This window comes from Manis javanica, chromosome 1 (assembly GCF_040802235.1).
Source record: "Manis javanica isolate MJ-LG chromosome 1, MJ_LKY, whole genome shotgun sequence".
Classification (NCBI taxonomy): domain Eukaryota; kingdom Metazoa; phylum Chordata; class Mammalia; order Pholidota; family Manidae; genus Manis; species Manis javanica.
The window spans coordinates 211,894,860-211,914,154 of NC_133156.1; the positions used below are offsets into that span (position 1 = coordinate 211,894,860).

A 19,295-nucleotide genomic window follows, 5' to 3' on the forward strand; every position below is an offset into this window, starting at 1 on the left:
TATTGTTCAGCCATAAGAAGAAAACAAATCCTACCATTTGCAACAACCTGGATGGAGCTAGAGAGTATTATGCTCAGTGAAATAAGCCAGGTGGTAAAAGATAAGTATCAAATGATTTCACTCATCTGTGGAGTGTAACAACAAAGAAAAACTGAAGGAACAAAGCAGCAGGAGACTCACAGAACCCAAGAATGGACTAACAGTTACCAAAGAGAAAGGGATTGGGGAGGATGGGTGGGAAGGGAGGGATAAGAGGAAAAAAAAGATGGGGGGCATTACTATTAGCAGACATAATGTAGGAGTGGGGCACGGGGAGTATTATACAAGGCAAAGAAGACAAGTAGTGATTCTATAGCATCTTACTATGCTGATGGACAGTGACTGTAAAGGGGTATGTAGGGGGGACTTGGTGAGTGGGGGAGTCTAGTAAACATAATGTCCCTCATGTAATTGTAGATTAATGATACCAAAAGGAAAAGAAAGAAAAAAAAGAATGACAGTCCTTTTAAGTATTAATTATTTAAAAATGCCAAGCTATTACAATTTTTTAAAAATTTATTTTCACTTCTCTCTCTTTTTTCAGTCAGTTTATCCTTTCCACTTTTTGAAAAATCTGGCTACTTGGAATCTTAGCAAATAAGAATTTTGCCAAGATTCCTTCTCTGACTTCCACTCCCAACCACACCCTATTTGTGTTGCCTATTTCTTCCTTTCCTTCATTTTTTACCTACACAGGATTCACTATGCCAGAAAAACATTGTTTGGAAACTGCTTTTGCTTTTCTTCAAACTTTTCAGCATAATGTAGGAAGCTTCCCTTCCGTGATACCAACTACACTTATTTTGTTCCAGTTAGACTGTATTTAGGGTAATGGGCATTAGGAGGAGAAAGGTCAGCAGTGTCTGGAGAGTTTGTCTCCCCAAGAATATGCTATTTTATTTACTTATTTATCTATCTTTTTTTTAATTGAAGTATAGTTGACATATAATCTTGTATTAGTTTCAACTATACAACACAGTGGTTTGCCAGTTATCCACATTATTAAATCCTCACCCCAACTAGTACAGTTACTCTCTGTGAACATTGAAGATGTCACAGTATCATTGGCTATAGTCTTCATGCTGTACTACTATCCAACTTATAACTGAGAATTTTTGTGCCCCTCTATCCCTCTCCCACTCCCACCGCTTATCCCAACCCATCCCCTATGGTAACCACCAGTCGCTTCTCAGTGTCTATGAGTCTACTGCTATTTTGTCCATCTTGTTTTGTTTTATTTTTAGATTTCACAGATAAGTGAAATCATATGGTATTTATTTATCTTTCTACCTGGCTTATTTCAATTACCATAATACCCCCTAGGTCAATCCATGTTGTTGCAAATGGCTGGATTTCTTTCTTTCTTATGGCTGAATAATATTCCATTGTGTATATATACCACATCTTCTTTATCCATTTATCTATTGATGAACATATCTTGGCTATTGTAAATAATGCAGCAATAGACAAAAGGTGCTTTTATCTTTTTGAATCAGGTATTTTGTTTTCTTCAGGTAAATTCCTAAAACTGGGATAACTGTGTCACATGGTATTTCTACTTTAAGCTTTCTGAGGAACCTCCATACTGCTTTCCACAGTGGCTACACCAATTTACATTCCCACCAAGAGTGTATGAGGGTTCCCATTACTCCACATCCTTGCAATACTTGTTATTTTTTGTCTTTTGGATAGTGGCCATTCTAAGTGTTATGAGGTGATACCTCATTGTGGTTTTGATTTGCATTTCCCTGAAGATTAGCAATGTAGAGCATCTTTTCCTGTGTCTGTTGGCCAGCTGTATTTCTTCTTTGGAAAATATCTATTCAGGTCCTCTGCCCATTTTTTAATCAGGTTATTTGTTTTTTTGGTATAGAGGCTTATGAGTTCTTTATATATTTTGGATGTTAACCCCTTATCAGATAAATCATTTATGACTATATTCTCCCATACACTATTTGTTCTTAAAAAGCTGAGGCTTACCAAGATGTGGAAGCAACCTAAGTGTCCATCAATAGATGAATGGATAAAGAAGATGTGGTATATATATACAATGGAATATTATTCAACCATAAAAAGAAAAGAAATCCTCCCATTTGTAACAACATAAATGGATATAGAGGGTATTAGGCTCAGTGAAATAAGCCAGGTGGAGAAAGACAAATATCCAAATGATTTCACTTATTTGTAGAATATAAAAACAAAGCAAAACAGAAGGACAAAATAGCAGTAGACTCAGATGCCATGAAAGAACTAGTGGTTACCAAGGAGAGGAGTTGGGAAGGATGGTGGGGGAGGTAGAAGGGGATTAAGGGACACAATAATTCATAATCACAATATAAGTAGGTCATGGAGATGGTAGTACAGCACGGAGAATACAATTTATGATTCTGTAACATCTTACTATGTTGAAAGATAGTAACTGCACTGGAGGGGGTGAGGATTTGATAATATCGGTAATGGTTGAACCACTGTGTTGTGTATTTGAAACCAACATAAGATTGTACATCAATGATACTTAAAAAAAAAAAAAAAAGCTGAGGCTTATAGTACAACTCAGAAAAGTGTATCTTTAATTAGGCCTCATAAATTAGAAGGAGTTGCAGATCCTTAACCTGAAAATCAATGGACAGACTTCAGGCATGTTGATGAAACCAGTAAAACCATACGTATTTTTCAGGGAAGATTCCTAACTTTTATTATTTTCCCAAAGGAGACTACAGTTAAGCATCACTGTTGTAAAGATGCTGATGAAAGTTATGGTCTCTTTCTGTTGATTTCCCTGGGTTACTATAACCTGGACTTCCATCTGAACTAACTCATGATTTGGCTGAATCTGGAAGGGATTTCTGAAATGTACTTGACCTTGAATTTTGTTCTAGGATGTAAAGTGTCAATAAATGTGTGATGGATAAAAGAAGGAGAAGAAGGAGGGAAAAGCAGCTTATCTGGGCATTTCCGGCAGAGTCAGGAACCCTCTCTTAGAGTCATTATTCAAGCGAAAACATCCTACTAGTGAGCTTGTATTTTCTGAGAAACTGAAAAAAAAATTTCATTGCATTAAATGGGAACATTCAGTACACTAAATGGGAATATCTGTTATTAAGTTAAATCAAGATACTCACCTAGCCCACGGGCATATTGTCTTCAATAGGGCACAATTATCCTGATTTTTACCTTTCTTTCAGGGGTTAATAAGTCAGTCATCAAAACAATGTCTATCATGGATTTTGAAAAGGTTAATCTTGAATTAATAGAGGCCTTGTTGGAATGGATTGTAAGTGGAAAGCACGCCTACCCTCCAGGTAATGCTTCTGGCCTTCGTTTATGTGTGAGATGGCAAAAGGGAAAGGAGCTTACTTACTGAGATAATGGGCACTGTGGGCACAACCTCCCTTCCTGGAGTCCCAGCCCCCTCCCCTACTTTTTCACCCCAGTTATGTATAAAGTTGCTGATTAGGCTTCTCAGGGAAATCTTACCTTTTACATTTTGAGGTTCACCCATTCTTTTTGTCCAGCACTCTTTGTTTCCAGTGAACAAAAATTACTGACAAACGAAGTCCAAAAGGAAGAAAGCTGAAAAGAAGGCCTGGATAATGCACATCTGAACATTTAGTCCCTGGCTAATTGGGGTTCTAGTAATGAGTGTTTGAATCACATTGAGACTCTGCATGTGGAGGCCACAAGGCAGTGGGGATAAGAGAACTGGTTTTGGAGTCTGACAAACTTCTGAGCTCTGCTACTCAGGAACTCTGTAACAGTCGATAAAGTCCTTATCCTTTTTATGCCTCATTTTCCTTGCTTATAAAATGAAGACAATAATAGATTGCCTTAGAAAAGCTATTTTGAGGACTGAAAGTAACCATATCTGAAGCACTTAGCACAGCACCCAACAAATAGTCAATGCCCAGTAGATATTACCTCTAATAATGATAATCTATTTAATGTCATTATTATTGTTATTAGCACTAATACTTATAGTACTATAACACAGGGTAGTTGCTACTTCCCTCTGTTCACTGTGAGGTTCTTAAAATCACTTACAGTCCATTATCCCCAGAATGAATGCCCCATTCACATAACTGAATCCTTATCATCATTCAAGTTTCTGTCAAATGTCTTCTCTTCAGTGAAGTCTTCTCTGACCACTCTATCTGTTGTTTCCTGCCCCCCTACACTCACACTTCCTCTGTCATAATATCCAAAAATGATTTTCATTTTCATTATAGCACTAAATACTATCCAAAAATAAGATTTCTGCCTACTGACAGTTTCCTTCAATAGAATGTAAGCTCCTTAAGAATGAGGATTTCTTGTGCACTACTGTATTGCTGAGAGCCTAGAACAGTGCCTGGAATATTTAAGTACAGAATAAATATGTGTTGCATGAATAGATACAGCCAATGTTGGTTGTTATTAAGTTGACTAGTAGTTCAAACATTTATATTAAGTGCTCACTACACAATGTATAGAGAAGTGGAAATGGCTGCCCTCCTCTGCTTAGATTTTAATCATTATGTGATACTTTCTAAAGAGGTGTGTGAGCCACATAAAAGAATTGCAGCGCCTCTTTTCTCATCTCTTGACAAGTAGTCAGTGTTGGCTAATGCATTATCACTGGACTAAGTATCTTGTTTCATCTCAAAGGAAGAAACTATTATTGATAAAAATCAAGCATAGCAGATAAAAAGAAACACTAGAAAATTATCTGACTTCAAAGCAGAGTAGATATAGTAGTTAAGGACTCTGTGATACATTTGTGAGTACTAAAGATATCCTTGATACAGATGGCCAACCCATGAGGGCAGAGTAGATTAGGAGGCACATAAAATGTAGACAAAAAAGTTTTTCTAGGTGGATTAATGATTGTGCATTGAACATTGACTTCCCTATACAGAATTTTATTGTTGTTAACAACCATTTGATCAATAAATATGAGAGATGCCCTCTCAAAAAAAAAATAGTTTTTCTATTCATATAGGTTATTTTTCCACTCTTGAATTTTGTGGTATTTTAGTAGAAAGGAGCATGCAGTATGTAATGGAAAGAGCATGGGGATGGTGCCAGAAACCCAAGGTTTGTGTCCAAGCTCCACTGTTACTGACTCTGTGACCTGGCCAAGTTAACTACTGATCCATTTTAAGAGTGTAAAAACCAACCTTCGTTTTTGTCCTTCATTCTTCAGAGTCCCATTTTTGTAATAATTTAGTTTCCTTACTTATTAGAATAACTGTGATAAATAATAGGCCATGAGTTCCTTGTGAACAGATCTTTCTTCTGTATTCCGTTGTACCTAGCCCAGAGCTGACATAGGCTTTCAATAAATATTTGTGGGATTAAGGAGGGGCTGTGAAGATGATGTCAATTTCTTCTCTGTCTAGAACACAAAAGAAGTTGACTATTGCTGACTGCTCTAGGTACAGAAATACACTATAATCAGTTGTCACTGTTTATTTTCTTTGATTAAAATTTAAAAGCCCATAAACCATTAATATGGCACAGTTAATGTGCTGCCTGTTTAACAGATAGCTGAATTTAGATTACCAGGTCAGCCAGCCAATTATAGTTTCTTTTTCTCATTTCCCGTAAAGTGTTTATGGTTTTATTTACTCACAGAAGAGTCTTCCTGTTTTATAAGATTAAAAGAATAGCTTTTCCTATAGAAACAAAATGTTAGTGGCCAGTACACTGAAAAAGTATGTCCAAAGAGCTTTAAAGACCTTCACTAATGATTTTTGTATAACTTAGGTCATTATATTTTTCCACACTTCAGTTTTTCCTGTTGTAGGAAGATAATAATACCCCATTCATTTTGTAGTTAAGTCACAAAATGTATAAAAAACTGTTTATTATCCATTTAAGTCCTTGGGGACTTTACAAAGAAAAGAAAATTAACAGTGAAAAAATCACTGAGAATTACATTTTTTTCACTTATTACTATTTTTTTCATTTAAAATAGCTACATCCATCTTCTTTTTTGCATCTATCAGATTGACTTTTTTTATATACCCAGGTGCTATACTTGTATTTTTACCGGGACTAGCAGAAATCAAAATGCTTTATGAACAGCTACAGTCTAATTCTCTTTTCAACAACAGACGTAGTAATCGGTAAGTTAATTGCTTTCTATATCCTTAATTGTCTATTACAGTCATATGTGAAGATGAATAACCAGAAAGTTCTCTTTGACAGTCATCACCCTCTTTAGGCCCTGCTGTCGTTCCTCAAGAATATGTTTATTTATGCCAGTTGGAAATAGACAAACCTTTTTGTTCCAAGAAATTAATCATTCCCATTCCATTAAATAAAAATATTTCTCTTCACTTAGCATAGTGACTCAGCAAATTGCATGTATTTTTAGTGGCCAGATATGGGGGATGGGAGAAGCTGCAGTTAGTAACAGCAAAGAAATGCTTCCGTTTTGAGAAAAAATAATTTTCAGTGTCTCCTATTCTGGTAGCAAGACATGAGTCATCATATCTAGGGGGACAACTACTCAACAGATGAACACTCCCTGGAAATATAAGAATAAGTTTCTTACTATACATCACTGTCTCTGCCTCTCTCTCTATTTAAAGGTAGGGGGAAAAATAATACTTTGCTGGTTAGCATGCTCTGAGCTTGTGACTTGTAGAAGATGTAGTGTTTAGTCCTCTTTATTTACTATTAAGTTGCACTCCAGTTTTTCCCAAGTTGATACAAGTTTTTAGTTCATAGAACTGAGTAAATATTTTGTTAAGATCAGAAAGAACCTTCCCATTTAGAAAAGTTGGACCCTGAGAACAGGTTGTGGAGAAACTTGATACTTGGAGTCATATTGTTAGTTTTAATAGAAATTCACCCACTATGACCCAGTTTCAGTGTTTTGTGCTAGAACACTTAACTGTGCTGTTATTTCCTTTCAGATGTGTTGTTCACCCACTTCATTCATCTTTAGCCAGTGAAGAGCAGCAGGCTGTGTTTGTAAAACCGCCTGTAGGTGTAACTAAGATTATAATTTCCACCAACATTGCCGAGACATCCATAACTATTGATGATGTTGTCTATGTCATCGATTCTGGGAAAATGAAAGAAAAGAGGTATTCTCTTTTGGCAGTGTATAAGAGGAGCTAAAGATGTCTCATTTAGAGTGACACAGCTGTTAATAGCTATTGCGGTTAACCAACATGGATTACTGTTTGAAAAAATAACTATGAAACCTGTATATGGGTATATGAATGATTCTGTACCCAGGATTTAAGTCAAATGGAGATGGAAAATATATAGTTTTACCTTGGAAGTAATTAGTTATTCTCTCTTTTTTGTCATACGCTTTATATGTACTTGAATAAAAAAGAGTTGACATGGGAAGTGGTGGATGTATCAACTAGTTTGATTGTGGTAATCATTTCACAATATATACATACATTGAAACATTGTACACCTTAAAAATATGCAACTTTTATTTGTCAAAAATAAATGCAAATGAAAAAGAATTTTAAAAAGAGTTGAACAAAGAAACTATGTAATAGCATTTGATACCATTTAAGTCAGCACTATGTGTTCCCACATGTTCAACATCCCAGAACACACAGGACCGTGTCCTTTTACAGAGTAAGCTGGTTCACTTATTCTATCAACACTAAAGAGTGTTGGCATGTTTTTATAAAATAACTCTTTTTTGCATCTTCTTTTTCTTTATAGATATGATGCCAGCAAAGGAATGGAAAGTCTAGAGGATACTTTTGTCTCTCAAGCCAATGCTCTACAAAGAAAAGGTCGAGCAGGCCGTGTTGCATCTGGGGTCTGCTTCCATTTATTCACTAGCCATCACTTCCATCACCAGCTTTTAAAGCAGCAGCTTCCAGAAATACAAAGAGTGCCATTGGAACAGCTATGTCTAAGGTACATCTTGATCTTTGTGTTCTGCTTCCGAAAGGTCTAAATGTTTCTCATCCTAAGTTGCATGTTTTCTTTTCTTAGTAAAGGACATTTTGATGAGTGGACATGGATGAACAAATCCATTTGCAAAGAAGGGGCTCTTGGTGCTCCCTTTGCCATTTCCTTCTAACTTTCTGCACGTGAAGATCTCTTACATTGCAGAGGATGGCCCTAAAATAGAGTTTAAGAATACATTTGGCAGTCAGGAAAGTAATCTAGTTTATCAGTAAATTTTTTCTAAAGGCAACACCAATACTAAATCATCACAGGGGAAAATCTGCAGTCTCATTATCAGAACAAAGTGAACAAAAGCACCTTCGAAACACCATCATTTACTTGATAAACAAACAAGAATAAATATCTTAAAATAGGACTTAGTGAACAAATGATTAAACTCATTGCTACTGAAGCTGGGGTATTTTGGTTCAACCTTTCTGAAAATTTGCTTGGCGTTATATAAGAACTCTAAAACTACCCATGCCCTTTGACCCAGTCATTACTTTGAGGGAGTATGTCCATGAAATAATAACCCAAATTTAAAAACTTACTTATACAGAGATGTGATAGCTCTTCTTTTACCCAGCAGGTATATTTAGAGAGCCTTTCACTTGCCAGGGGTTGGGCTATGCTCTAGGGATAAGGAGACAATACCCAGTCCCTGCTTTCAAGCGTCTATAGTCAGATTGTAAAAGACTGGGCAAGCAGATGCCTTGAACTAAAGTAATAACAGTGCAGATGAAGAGGAGTGAAGGGGTTTGAGAGAGCTTTGCAATTTGATTGACCCATGAGGGAAGATGAAAGAAGGGGAAAATGTAATGTATGTATCACATATGATTTATTTTTTTTAATTTTTTAATTTTTATTAAGGTATCATTGATATATAATCTTATGAAGGTTTCACATGAGCAATGTTGTGGTTACTACATTAACCTGTATTATCAAGTACCCCCCCACACACCCCATTGCAGTCACTGTCCATCAGCATAGTAAGATGCTATAGAATCAATACTTGTCTTCTCTGTGCTATACTGCCATCCCCCATAACACACATGATTTAAAAACAACTTAAATATACAACAGTGGGGAAGCAGGTAAATTATATAGGCCAACATGGTTCATCCTTTGTGTGTGTGTGATAGGGGAGCATTTGAAATTTAACTAAGTGGATTGTTCTCGATGCATAAGTGAAACATATAAGTGATCAAAGTGGGAAAAAGCTAAGTACCAAATATTAGTAAAAATGTAAAATGTATGTTTATAGGTTGACAGCTTAAAAAGGAATTATAAGGGAAATAAATAAATTTTATATAAGATTTTTCTCTTCTGCAAATTGCTTCAATTCACAATTTAAAATAGTAGCTTTTCAAGAGCTGTCACAAGGCAGAACAATGCAGATTAATTTCATGAACAATTGCCATGCAATTTCTGATGTGAGAAGAGTAAGTAGATCATATAAATTTTATTTTATAATTTGAACGCAGTGTTATATAGAAAGAAACATTTTGAAAGTTTATAGAGAGAATTTTATTCTGAATCTCAATAGGTTTCAGAATCATAAAGTGTTACTCTAATTTATTGCTAGGAGAACTAGAAGACACAGAGATTAATTTTAAAATGTACTTAAACCAGCATCGTCTGGTTTATGAAGCATATATCTGGGAAATTAAATATTTTCATTCAAGAAAGAAGCATACTGTTTTGTGTCATTTTACGAGAAATAAAATTGACAAACTATTTTGTTTTCTTTTTCCAGAATCAAAATTTTAGAGATGTTTAGCCCTCATAATCTCCAATCTGTGTTCTCTCGGCTCATTGAACCACCACACACTGACTCTCTCCGTGCCTCAAAAATACGATTACGAGACTTGGGAGCACTAACTCTAGATGAAAAACTGACCCCTCTTGGGTATCACTTGGCATCTCTGCCTGTAGATGTGAGAATTGGCAAACTGATGCTGTTTGGGTCTATCTTCCGCTGTTTGGATCCAGCTCTCACCATTGCTGCCAGTTTGGCTTTTAAGTCTCCTTTTGTAAGTAAGAAAACATTTATCTAAACTGGAGTCCTTAGGTCTGTAAGGGGACATGGGGGCTTCAGGGGAATGTGAGGCCCCTAAAACTTTTCCTATATGTGAATTTTTCAGTCTATAACTTTTATCCTCAAAGAAATCCATGCTCCAAATAAAGATTAAGAACTTGAAATCCAACTCATTAAAATAATCTAAATGTGCTTTTTATTGTATTTGCTATACTTGCTCATTATACAAAAATCAGAAAATGCAAGTAAGCAAAAGGTCCCCACATAATTTTAAAAGGAAATAAATGTATTGGACCACTTTTTTTTTAAACAACTTTATTGAAATATAATACACCCATTTAAGGTATAAAATTCAGTACTTTTTAGTACTGTGTAATCATCACTATAGTCAGTTTTAGACTGTTTTTATTACCTCATAAAGAAACCCCTTAGCTATCACTCTCCCATTCTCCTCTAAGACCCCATCCACTCCAGCCCTGGGCAACCACTGATCTACATTCTGTTTTCATAGATTTGCCTCTTCTGGACATGGGACATTTCATATTAATGAAATAATATAATATGTAGGGTCTTTGCTGACTGGCTTCTTCTCTTAGAGTAGTGCTTTTAAAGTTCATCTGTGTTACAGCATGTATCAATACTTCATTCCTTTCATGACCAAATAATATTCCTTGTATGGATATACTACATTTTGTTTATTCATTCAACACTTAATGGACATTTGGGATTGTTTTCCACCTTTGGCTATAAAAATTCCTGTACGGGTTTTCATGTGGATATATGTTTTCAATTGTCTTGGGTATATACTAGGAGTGAATTTACTAGGTCAAATGGTAACTCTGTATTTAACTTTTTGAGGAACTTAGAAACTCTTTTCCAGAGTGGCTGCTTATGATTTTTCACCAGCATTTTATCAAGGTTGCAATTTCTCAACATCCTAATCAACACTTGTTATTTATTATCTGACTTTTTTATTATAACCATCCTATGGGGTGTGAACTTGTGATTTTAATTTGTATTTCCCTGAACAATGATGAAATTAAACATCCTTCCATTGGCTTATTGGCCATTTGTATATCTTCTTTCAAGAAATGTCTACTCAAACCCTTTGCTCATTTTTTTTTTTTTGGTTTATTTTTCTCTTTTATTTATTTATTTATTTAATTTATTTATTTTATTCTCATTAATCTACAATTACATGAAGAATGTTTTGTTTACTAGGGTCCCCCCTTCACCAATTCCCCCCCACAAACGCCATTACAGTCACTGTCCATCAGCGTAGTAAGATGCTGTAGAATAACTACTTGTCTTCTCTGTGTTGCACAGCCCTCCCAATGCCCCCCAACACACCATACATGCTAATCGTAATGTCCCCTTTCTTTTTCCCCACCCTTATCCCTCCCTTCCCTCCCTTTTTCCCCCAGTCCCTTTCCCTTTGGTAACTGTTAGTGCATTCTTGGGTTCTATGATTCTGCTGCTGTTTTGTTCCTTCAGTCTTTCTTTGTTCCTATAGTCTTTGGGTTTGAGGTGAGCCTCGTAAGCAGCATAGAGTTGGGTCTTGCTTTTTTATCCCTTCTATTATTCTGTGTCTTTTGATTGGTGCATTCAGTCCATTTACATTTAGGGTGATTATTGAAAGATATGTACTTATTGCCATTGCAGGCTTTAGATTCATGGTTGCCATAGGTTCAAGGTTAGCTTCTTTAGTATCTTACTGTCTAACTTAACTCACTTATTGAGCTATTTTAAACACTGTCTGGTCATTCTTTATTTTTCTCCCTTCTTATTCCTCCTCCTCCATTCTTTACATGTTGGTTGTTTAATTCTGTGCTCTTTTGTGCTTCCTTTAACTGCTTTTGTGGGTAGCTGATTTTATTTTTTACCTTTAGTTAGTATTTGGTTGGTCTGCTTTCTTTGCTGTGATTTTATTTTCTCTGGTGACATCTATTTAGTCTTAGGAGTGCCCCCATCTAGAGCAGTCCCTCTAAAATACCCTGTAGAGATGGTTTATGGGAAGCAAATTCCCTCAACTTTTGCTTGTCTGGGAATTGCTTAATCCCTCCTTCATATTTAAATGATAGTCGTGCTGGATACAGTATTCTTGGTTCAAGGCCCTTCTCTTTCATTTCATTAAATATATCATGCCATTCTCTTCTGGCCTGTAAGGTTTCTGTTGAGAAGTTAGCCTGATGGGTTTTCCTTTGTAGGTGACCTTTTCCTCTCCCTAGCTGCCTTTAATACTCTGTCCTTTTCCTTGATCTTTGCCATTTTAATTATTATGTGTCTTGGTGTTGTCCTCCTTGGGTCCTTTCGGTTGGGAGTTCTGAGTTCTTCCATGGTCTGATCGTTTATTTTCTCCCCCAGTTTGGGGAAGTTTTCAGCAATTATTTCTTCAAATACACTTTCTATCCCTTTGTCTCTCTCTTCTTCTTCTGGTACCCCTATAATGCGATATTGTTCCTTTTGGGTTGGTCACACAGTTCTCTTAATATTGTTTCATTCCTGGAGATCCTTTTATCTCTCTCTGTGTCAGCTTCTATGCGTTCCTGTCCTCTGGTTTCTGTTCCATCAATGGCCTCTTGCATCTTATCCATTCTGTTTATAAATCCTTCCAGAGATAGTTTCATTTCTGTAATCTCCCTCCGGACATCTGTAATCTCCCTCCGGACTTTATCCCTTAGCTCTTGCATATTTCTCTGCATCTCCATCAGCATGGTTATGAGGTTTATTTTTAATTCTTTTTCAGGAAGACTGGTTAGGTCTATCTCCTTCTCAGGGTTTGCCTCTGTGATCTTGGTCTGTATCAATTTCTTCTGCCTTTTCATGGTGGTAGATATATTTGTGGGGAGCTGGCGCATGAGTTGGGTAAGAGAAAGTCCCTTCTTGCCAGTTTATGGCCTTCCTCTCCTGGGAGAACAGCGGCCTCTAGCAGTTTGTGCTGGGCAGCTACGTGCAGACAGGGCTTCTGATCTTGCCCGGCAGCTACAGAGTTTATTTAGCTCTGCAGTTGCTCTGGGCATGGCCTTCCTCAGGCTGCTGCTCCAATATGGCAGAGCTGCGTCAGAGGGGGAACAGGCAGGAGGCTGTTTATCGCAGTGAGGGGCCTCAGAGCTGTGCTGCAGGGGTTCGGGTGCCCAGAGTTACCCCGGATTCCCAGCTGCTGGGCTAAGTGTCCTGGGGCACTTCCGTCCAGCTGTGGGGTCCCTGTCCCTTTAAGACTTTCAAAAAGCACTCGCTTTTCTTTGTCCTGGGGGCACCGGCTGCACAGACCTGCTCACAGGTCTTACTGTCCTGTTTCCCTAGTTTCCAGCACCCCACGCACGCACTGTGTGTCTGCGCTCCAGTGCAGATGGCTGGAGCTGGGTGTTCAGCAGTCCTGGGCTCCCTCTCCCTCCCTGCTCTGACTCCTCTCCTCCCACCGGGAGCTGGGGTGAGGGGCGCTCAGGTCCCGCCAGGCCGAGGCTTGTATCTTACCCTCTTCGCAAGGTACTGGGTTCTCACAGGTGCGGATGTAGTCTGGATATTGTCCTGTGTCTTCTGGTTTCTCTTTTAGGATTAGTTGTATTTGTTGTATTTTCAAAAATATATATGGTTTTGGGAGGAGATTTTCGCTGCTCTACTCATGCCACCATCTTGGTTCTCTCCCTTTGCTCATTTTTTAATTGGGTTATTTGTCTGTTTATTATTGAGCTATAAGTTCTTTATATGTTCTGGATACAAGTCCTTAAGAGATATATGATTTGCAAATATTTTCTCCCATTTTATGGGTTACCCTTTTCACTTTCTTGATATGTCCTTTGAAACACAAAACTTATAATTTTGGTGAAATCCAGTTTATCCAGTGTTTAGTTGCTTGAGCTTTTGTTGTCATAGCTAAGAATCCATTGCCAAATCCAAAGTCACAAACATTTATCCCTGTTTTTCTCAACAAATTGTGTAGTTTTATCTCTTACCTTATGGCCTTTGGTCTATTTTGAGTTAATTTTTGTGTGTGATGTAAAAAACCCAACTTCATTCTTTTGCATGTAACTATCCAGTTGTCTTAGTACCATTTGTTGAAGACTGTTCTTTTCCCACTGAATGGTCTTGGCACTCTTGTCAAAAATCATTTGACCATATACACATGGATTTATTTCTAGATTTTTTATTCTATTCCATTGATTTAATATATATATATATCTCCTTGTGCCAGTAACACAATTTCCTCCTACTTTGGTTTTATAGTAACTTTTAAAGTCAGGAAGTGTGAATCCTCCAACTTTTATCTTTTTGTTATTTTGTAAATTATTTTTATGTCTGTAAGAGATACTGACTGGTCTGTATTTTTCTTGTGATGTCGTGGCTGGTTTTGGTATCAGAGTAATACTGGCCATGTAGAATGATTTGGGATGTGTTCCCTCCTTTTCTATTTTTGAAAGAGTTTGTGGGAAATTAGTATTAATTATTCTTTAAATGTTTGGTAGAATTCAGCAGTAAAGCCACTGGGACTTTTCTTCATGGGTAGTTAATTCAATCTCTTCATTTATTATAGGTCTTTTCACATTGTCTATTTCCTTTTGAGTTGGTTTTGATAGTTTGTATTTTTCTAGGAATTTGTCATTTCATCTAAGTTACCTAATTTATTAACATGTAATGTATCTTATTATTCCTTCATAGTTCTTTTTATTTATGAGAAGTTGGTAGTAATGTCCCCTCTTACATTTCTGATTAGAGTAATTTGAGCTTTCTCTCTCTTTTTCTTGGTCAACTTAGCTAAAGGTTTGTCAATTTTATTGATCTTCTCAGAGAATCAGCTCTTGGTTTCATTGATTTCTCTGTTGTTTTCCTACTCTGTATTTTATTAGTATCTGCTCTTTTTCATTTCCTTCTTTCTGTCTGCTTTAGGTCTAGTTTCCTGCTTTTTCAAGTCTTAAGGTGTAAGATTCAATTATTGATTTGTGATATTTCTTCTTTTTAAATATAGGCATTCATAGCTCTAAACTGTCCTCTAAGGACTGCTTTAACTGCATCCCATAAGTTTTGTTATGTTATATCTGTTTTCATTCATCTCAGGTATTCTGTGATTCCCCATTTTTGTTCTTCTGAGACCCATTGGTTATTCAGGCACTTGTTTAATTTCCACATATTTGAGTTTCCCAGTTTTTCTCTATTGTTGATTTCTAATTTCATTCCATTGTAGTCATAAAGCATACTTTGTATTATTTGAAGCTTGTGAAATTTTGTTTTATGACCAAAAATATGTTCTATCCTGGAGACCATTCTATGTGGACTTGAGGAAAATGGATATTCTACTCTTGGCTAGAGTGTCAGCCTTCCTTTGTTTTCACCATGATATATCTCAAATAGATAGGGGAATAGATGGATATAATAATTTTCTTCAGTTTAAATGTTATACTTCATGGAATTGTAAACTCACATGTCTGCAAAAAGATCTCAGTTCAGCCCACTCATTTAACAACAAATGACAAAACTAAGGAATAGGTGGTGTAGGTTGCTCAAGCATATATAGTTAGTATTATTGTGAGCAGGGCCTCCATTGCCTGTATCTCAAATAATCTAAATAAACTGCTCACTAACTTTATTTTATTGAAATACAGAAAGACTTCATTAAAAATATTGATGTCATCATTAGCCAAACTGAACACCTGTCCATTGCTGAGCTCTGTAAACATTAATCTCCTAAATGAAATCCTTTTCTCACTGCTCTTTCTAAACAGGAAAGAAATTTATTGACCAAATATACAGAAAATAGACAAATACCATAATTGGTTTAAAATGTGTTACAACTCAGAGGGATAGGGGCCAGAAAAAGATGGTGGCATGAGAAGTGAGGCAGAAGCCTCCTCCCAGAAGCACATATAACATGAATATACAGCAAATACAACTAATCCTTGAAGAGCAACCAGAAAGAGGACTGCAACAGACAGCCTACATCTAGGGAAAGGAGAAGACCTCACAGAAAAGGATAAAGCAGCAAAGCCACAATCTGGCAGGACCCAAGCCCTCCCCCTACCCCAGCTCACCAGCAGGAGGAAGAGAAATGGAACAGGGAGGTTGTAGAAGCACAGGACTGCCAAACACCACCACTGGAGATCTGCTCTGGGAGCACAAGCCCACATTACATGGTACTCTGGAGATTAGTGGGGTTGGAAAGCAAAGAAAGGCAGAATACTCAGAGAGACTGAGATTCCAGCTGCTTGTGAAGAACAAATACCCACAACTGGCCACTCCAAGACAAAAGAAAGATGGGCAAGTTGAAAGACTTCCCAATACTGAGAGGGCTACTAAAGGGGAAAGGATTACACAGAGCTTTCTGCTCAGAAGAAAAGACAGGTGGACAAAGTCATCCAGGCACACTCAGCCCAGCAGGTTGAGAACTTTCAGGAGTTTCACATGCTCCATCCCACTGGCTGGCAACACAGTGCTCCGAGATCCCCACTACGATACATTCCCTGCGCTCCTTCTTGCTGGCACTGGTTCACAAACCTGCTTTACTGCCATCACACCAGGCCAGCCAGAGGGCGGCCTTGCCTATGGCAGCTACAAAGGCATAACTCAGAGCCTCCTCCCTACTCGCTTGACCCATTGGCCTTGGCAGTGGAGGCAAGCACTGCAGCCAGGAAGCAGGAAATAGCTCTTTCCTCCCAGCAGGCACCGGCGCTGCTCGCCTGTGACTCCTGCCATCGCTTCAGGTGCTGGGAAGCTCCAGAGAGTAGAGCTTCTGTGCACTAGAGGGCACTGCCTACAAAAAGTTATTATTCCACAGGAATCATTAAAAACATGAAATGGCAAAAGAACCTGCTAAAAACCAAAACCCTTCAAATGCCAGAAAGAGAGCTAAGTTAAAGTGAAATCATCAGTATTCTTGAGAGAGATTTCAAAATAAAAATCATAAACATGTGTACGGAGCTACAGAAAAATATTCAAGACCTCAGGAGGACTTCAAGAAAGAGATAGAAACTTTGAAAAATACAGTATTGGAAACGAAAAGTAGAATGGAGGGATTTAAAACAAGATTAGAAGAGGTAGAGGAGACAGTAAATGAAATATAGAAATGGGGGAAAAGGAAGCCAAAGGAGCTGAGGCACAGAGAGAAAAAGGGATGTCCAGGAATGAAAGAATAATACCTGTTTGACCAATCCAAATGGAACAATATTCACATATGGGTCCCAGGAGAAGAAGAGAGAAAAAAATGGATAGAAAGTCTCTTGGAGTAAATGTTTGCTGAAAACTTCCCCAAACTGGGGAAGGAAATAGTCTCTCAAGCCATGAAGTGCACAGATCTCCCAACACAAGAGACCCAAGGAAGACAACACCATGGTATATAATAATTAAGATGACAAAGATCAAGGACAAGGAGACAGTATTAAAACCAGCCAGAGAGATAAAAGAATCACATACAAAGGAAAACCCATCAGGCTATCATCAGACTTCTCAGCAGAAACCTTACAGGCTAGAAGGAAATGGCATAATATATTTAATGCAATGAAAGAGAAGGACCTCCAGCCATGAATACTCCGTTCAGAAAGATAAGAATTTAAATTTGAGGCAGGGATTAAACAATTTCTGGATAAGAAAAGTTGAGGGAATTTACCTCCCACAAACTGTCTCTATAATGTATTTTGGAGGGGCTGCTCTAGACGGAAGTGCTCCTAAGGCTAAATAGCTGTCACCAGAGAAAATAAAGAACAGTAAAGGAAGTAGACCAACTAACTACTAAGCACATGCAAAATTAAATCAACTACCCCAAGGTCATTCCATGGATACACAAAAAGTACAGAATATGGCATAAAGAGTGGAGGAAGAAAAAAAGAAAGGAGGATAAAAAAAAGAACCTCTAGATTGTGTTTGAAATAGTGTAATCAAGTTAAAGTAGACTGTTAGATAGTAAAAAAGCTGCCCTTGGACCTTTGGTAACCACAGATCTTAAGCTTGCAATGGCAATAGCTACATATTTATTGAGAATCACCCTAAATGTAAATGGTCTGAATGCACCAAGCAAAAGACATAGAGTTACAGAATGGAAAAAAAAACAAGACCCATCTATATGCTGCCTATAAAAGACTCACTTCAAACCCAAAGACATACACAGACTGAAAGTGAAGGGATGGAAAATATATTCCATGCAAATAATAGGAAGAAAAAAGCAGGACTTGCAGTACTTGTATCAGAAAAAATAGACTTCAAAACAAAGAAAGTGACAGGAGACAAAGCAGGACATTACACAGTGATAAAAGGGTCAGTTCAAGAAGAGAATATAACCATTATAAATATCTATATACCCAACACAGGAGCACCTACTCATGTGAAACAAATACTAACAGAATTAAAGGAGGAAATAGAATGCAATGCATTCATTTTAGGAGACTTCAACACACCACTCACTCCAAAGGACAGATCAAGAAGACAGAAAATAAGTAAGGACACAGAGGCACTGAACAACACACTAGAATAGATGGGCCTAACAGACATCTACAGAACTCTACACCCATTAGCAGCAGGATACACATTCTTCTCAAGTGCACATGGAGCATTTTCCAGAATAGACCACATACTAGGCCACAAAAAGACCCTCAGTAAATTCAGAAAGACTGAAATTCTACCAACCTACTTCTCAGATCACAAAGGTATAAAACTAGAAATAAACTGTACAAAGAAAACAAAAAGGCTCACAAACAAATGGAGGCTTAACAACATACTCCTAAATAATCAATGGATCAATGACCAAATTAAAACAGAGATCAAGCAATATATGGAGACAAATGACAACAACAGCACAAAGGCCCAACTTCCATGGGATACAGTGAAGGCAGTTCCAAGAGGAAAGTATATAGCAATCCAGGCCTATTTAAAGAAGGAAGAACAATCCCAAATAAAGAGTCTAAAGTCACAATTATTGAAACTGTAAAGAGAAGAACAAATGAGGCCCAAAGTCAGCAGGAGGGACATAATAAGATCAGAGAAGAAATAAATAAAATTGAGAAGGATAAAACAATAGAAAAAAATCAATGAAACCAAGAGCTGGTTCTTTGAGAAAATAAAATAGATAAGCCTCTAGCCAGACTTATTAAGAGAAAAACATAATCTATATACATAAACAGAATCAGAAATTAGAAGGAAAAAGTCATGACAGACCCCACAGAAATACAAAGAATTATTAGAGAATGCTATGAAAATCTATATGCTAACAAGCTGGAAAATGTAGAAGAAATGGACAACTTCCTAGAAAAATACAACCTTCCAAGACTGACCAAGGAAGAAACAGAAAATCTATACAGACCAATTACCAGCAACAAAACTGAAT

At 37.2% G+C, this 19,295-nt stretch overlaps 1 protein-coding gene across 5 annotated transcripts in view; it reads left to right on the forward strand.

Moving 5' to 3' along the window:
• The window catches only part of DHX57 (DExH-box helicase 57), an 85,751-nt gene that overhangs the window by 42,699 nt on the left and 23,757 nt on the right, over window positions 1-19,295 (forward strand). For 4 of the 5 annotated variants that reach the window (XM_017672089.3, XM_017672088.3, XM_073214148.1 and 1 more), the window contains exons 13-17: window positions 3,225-3,341; window positions 6,050-6,146; window positions 6,942-7,115; window positions 7,720-7,920; window positions 9,710-9,986. In XM_017672089.3, the coding sequence (XP_017527578.2) occupies window positions 3,225-3,341; window positions 6,050-6,146; window positions 6,942-7,115; window positions 7,720-7,920; window positions 9,710-9,986 (866 nt within the window). The remainder of the gene's footprint in view (window positions 1-3,224; window positions 3,342-6,049; window positions 6,147-6,941; window positions 7,116-7,719; window positions 7,921-9,709; window positions 9,987-19,295) is intronic. The other variant, XM_073214143.1, reaches the window with a different exon arrangement.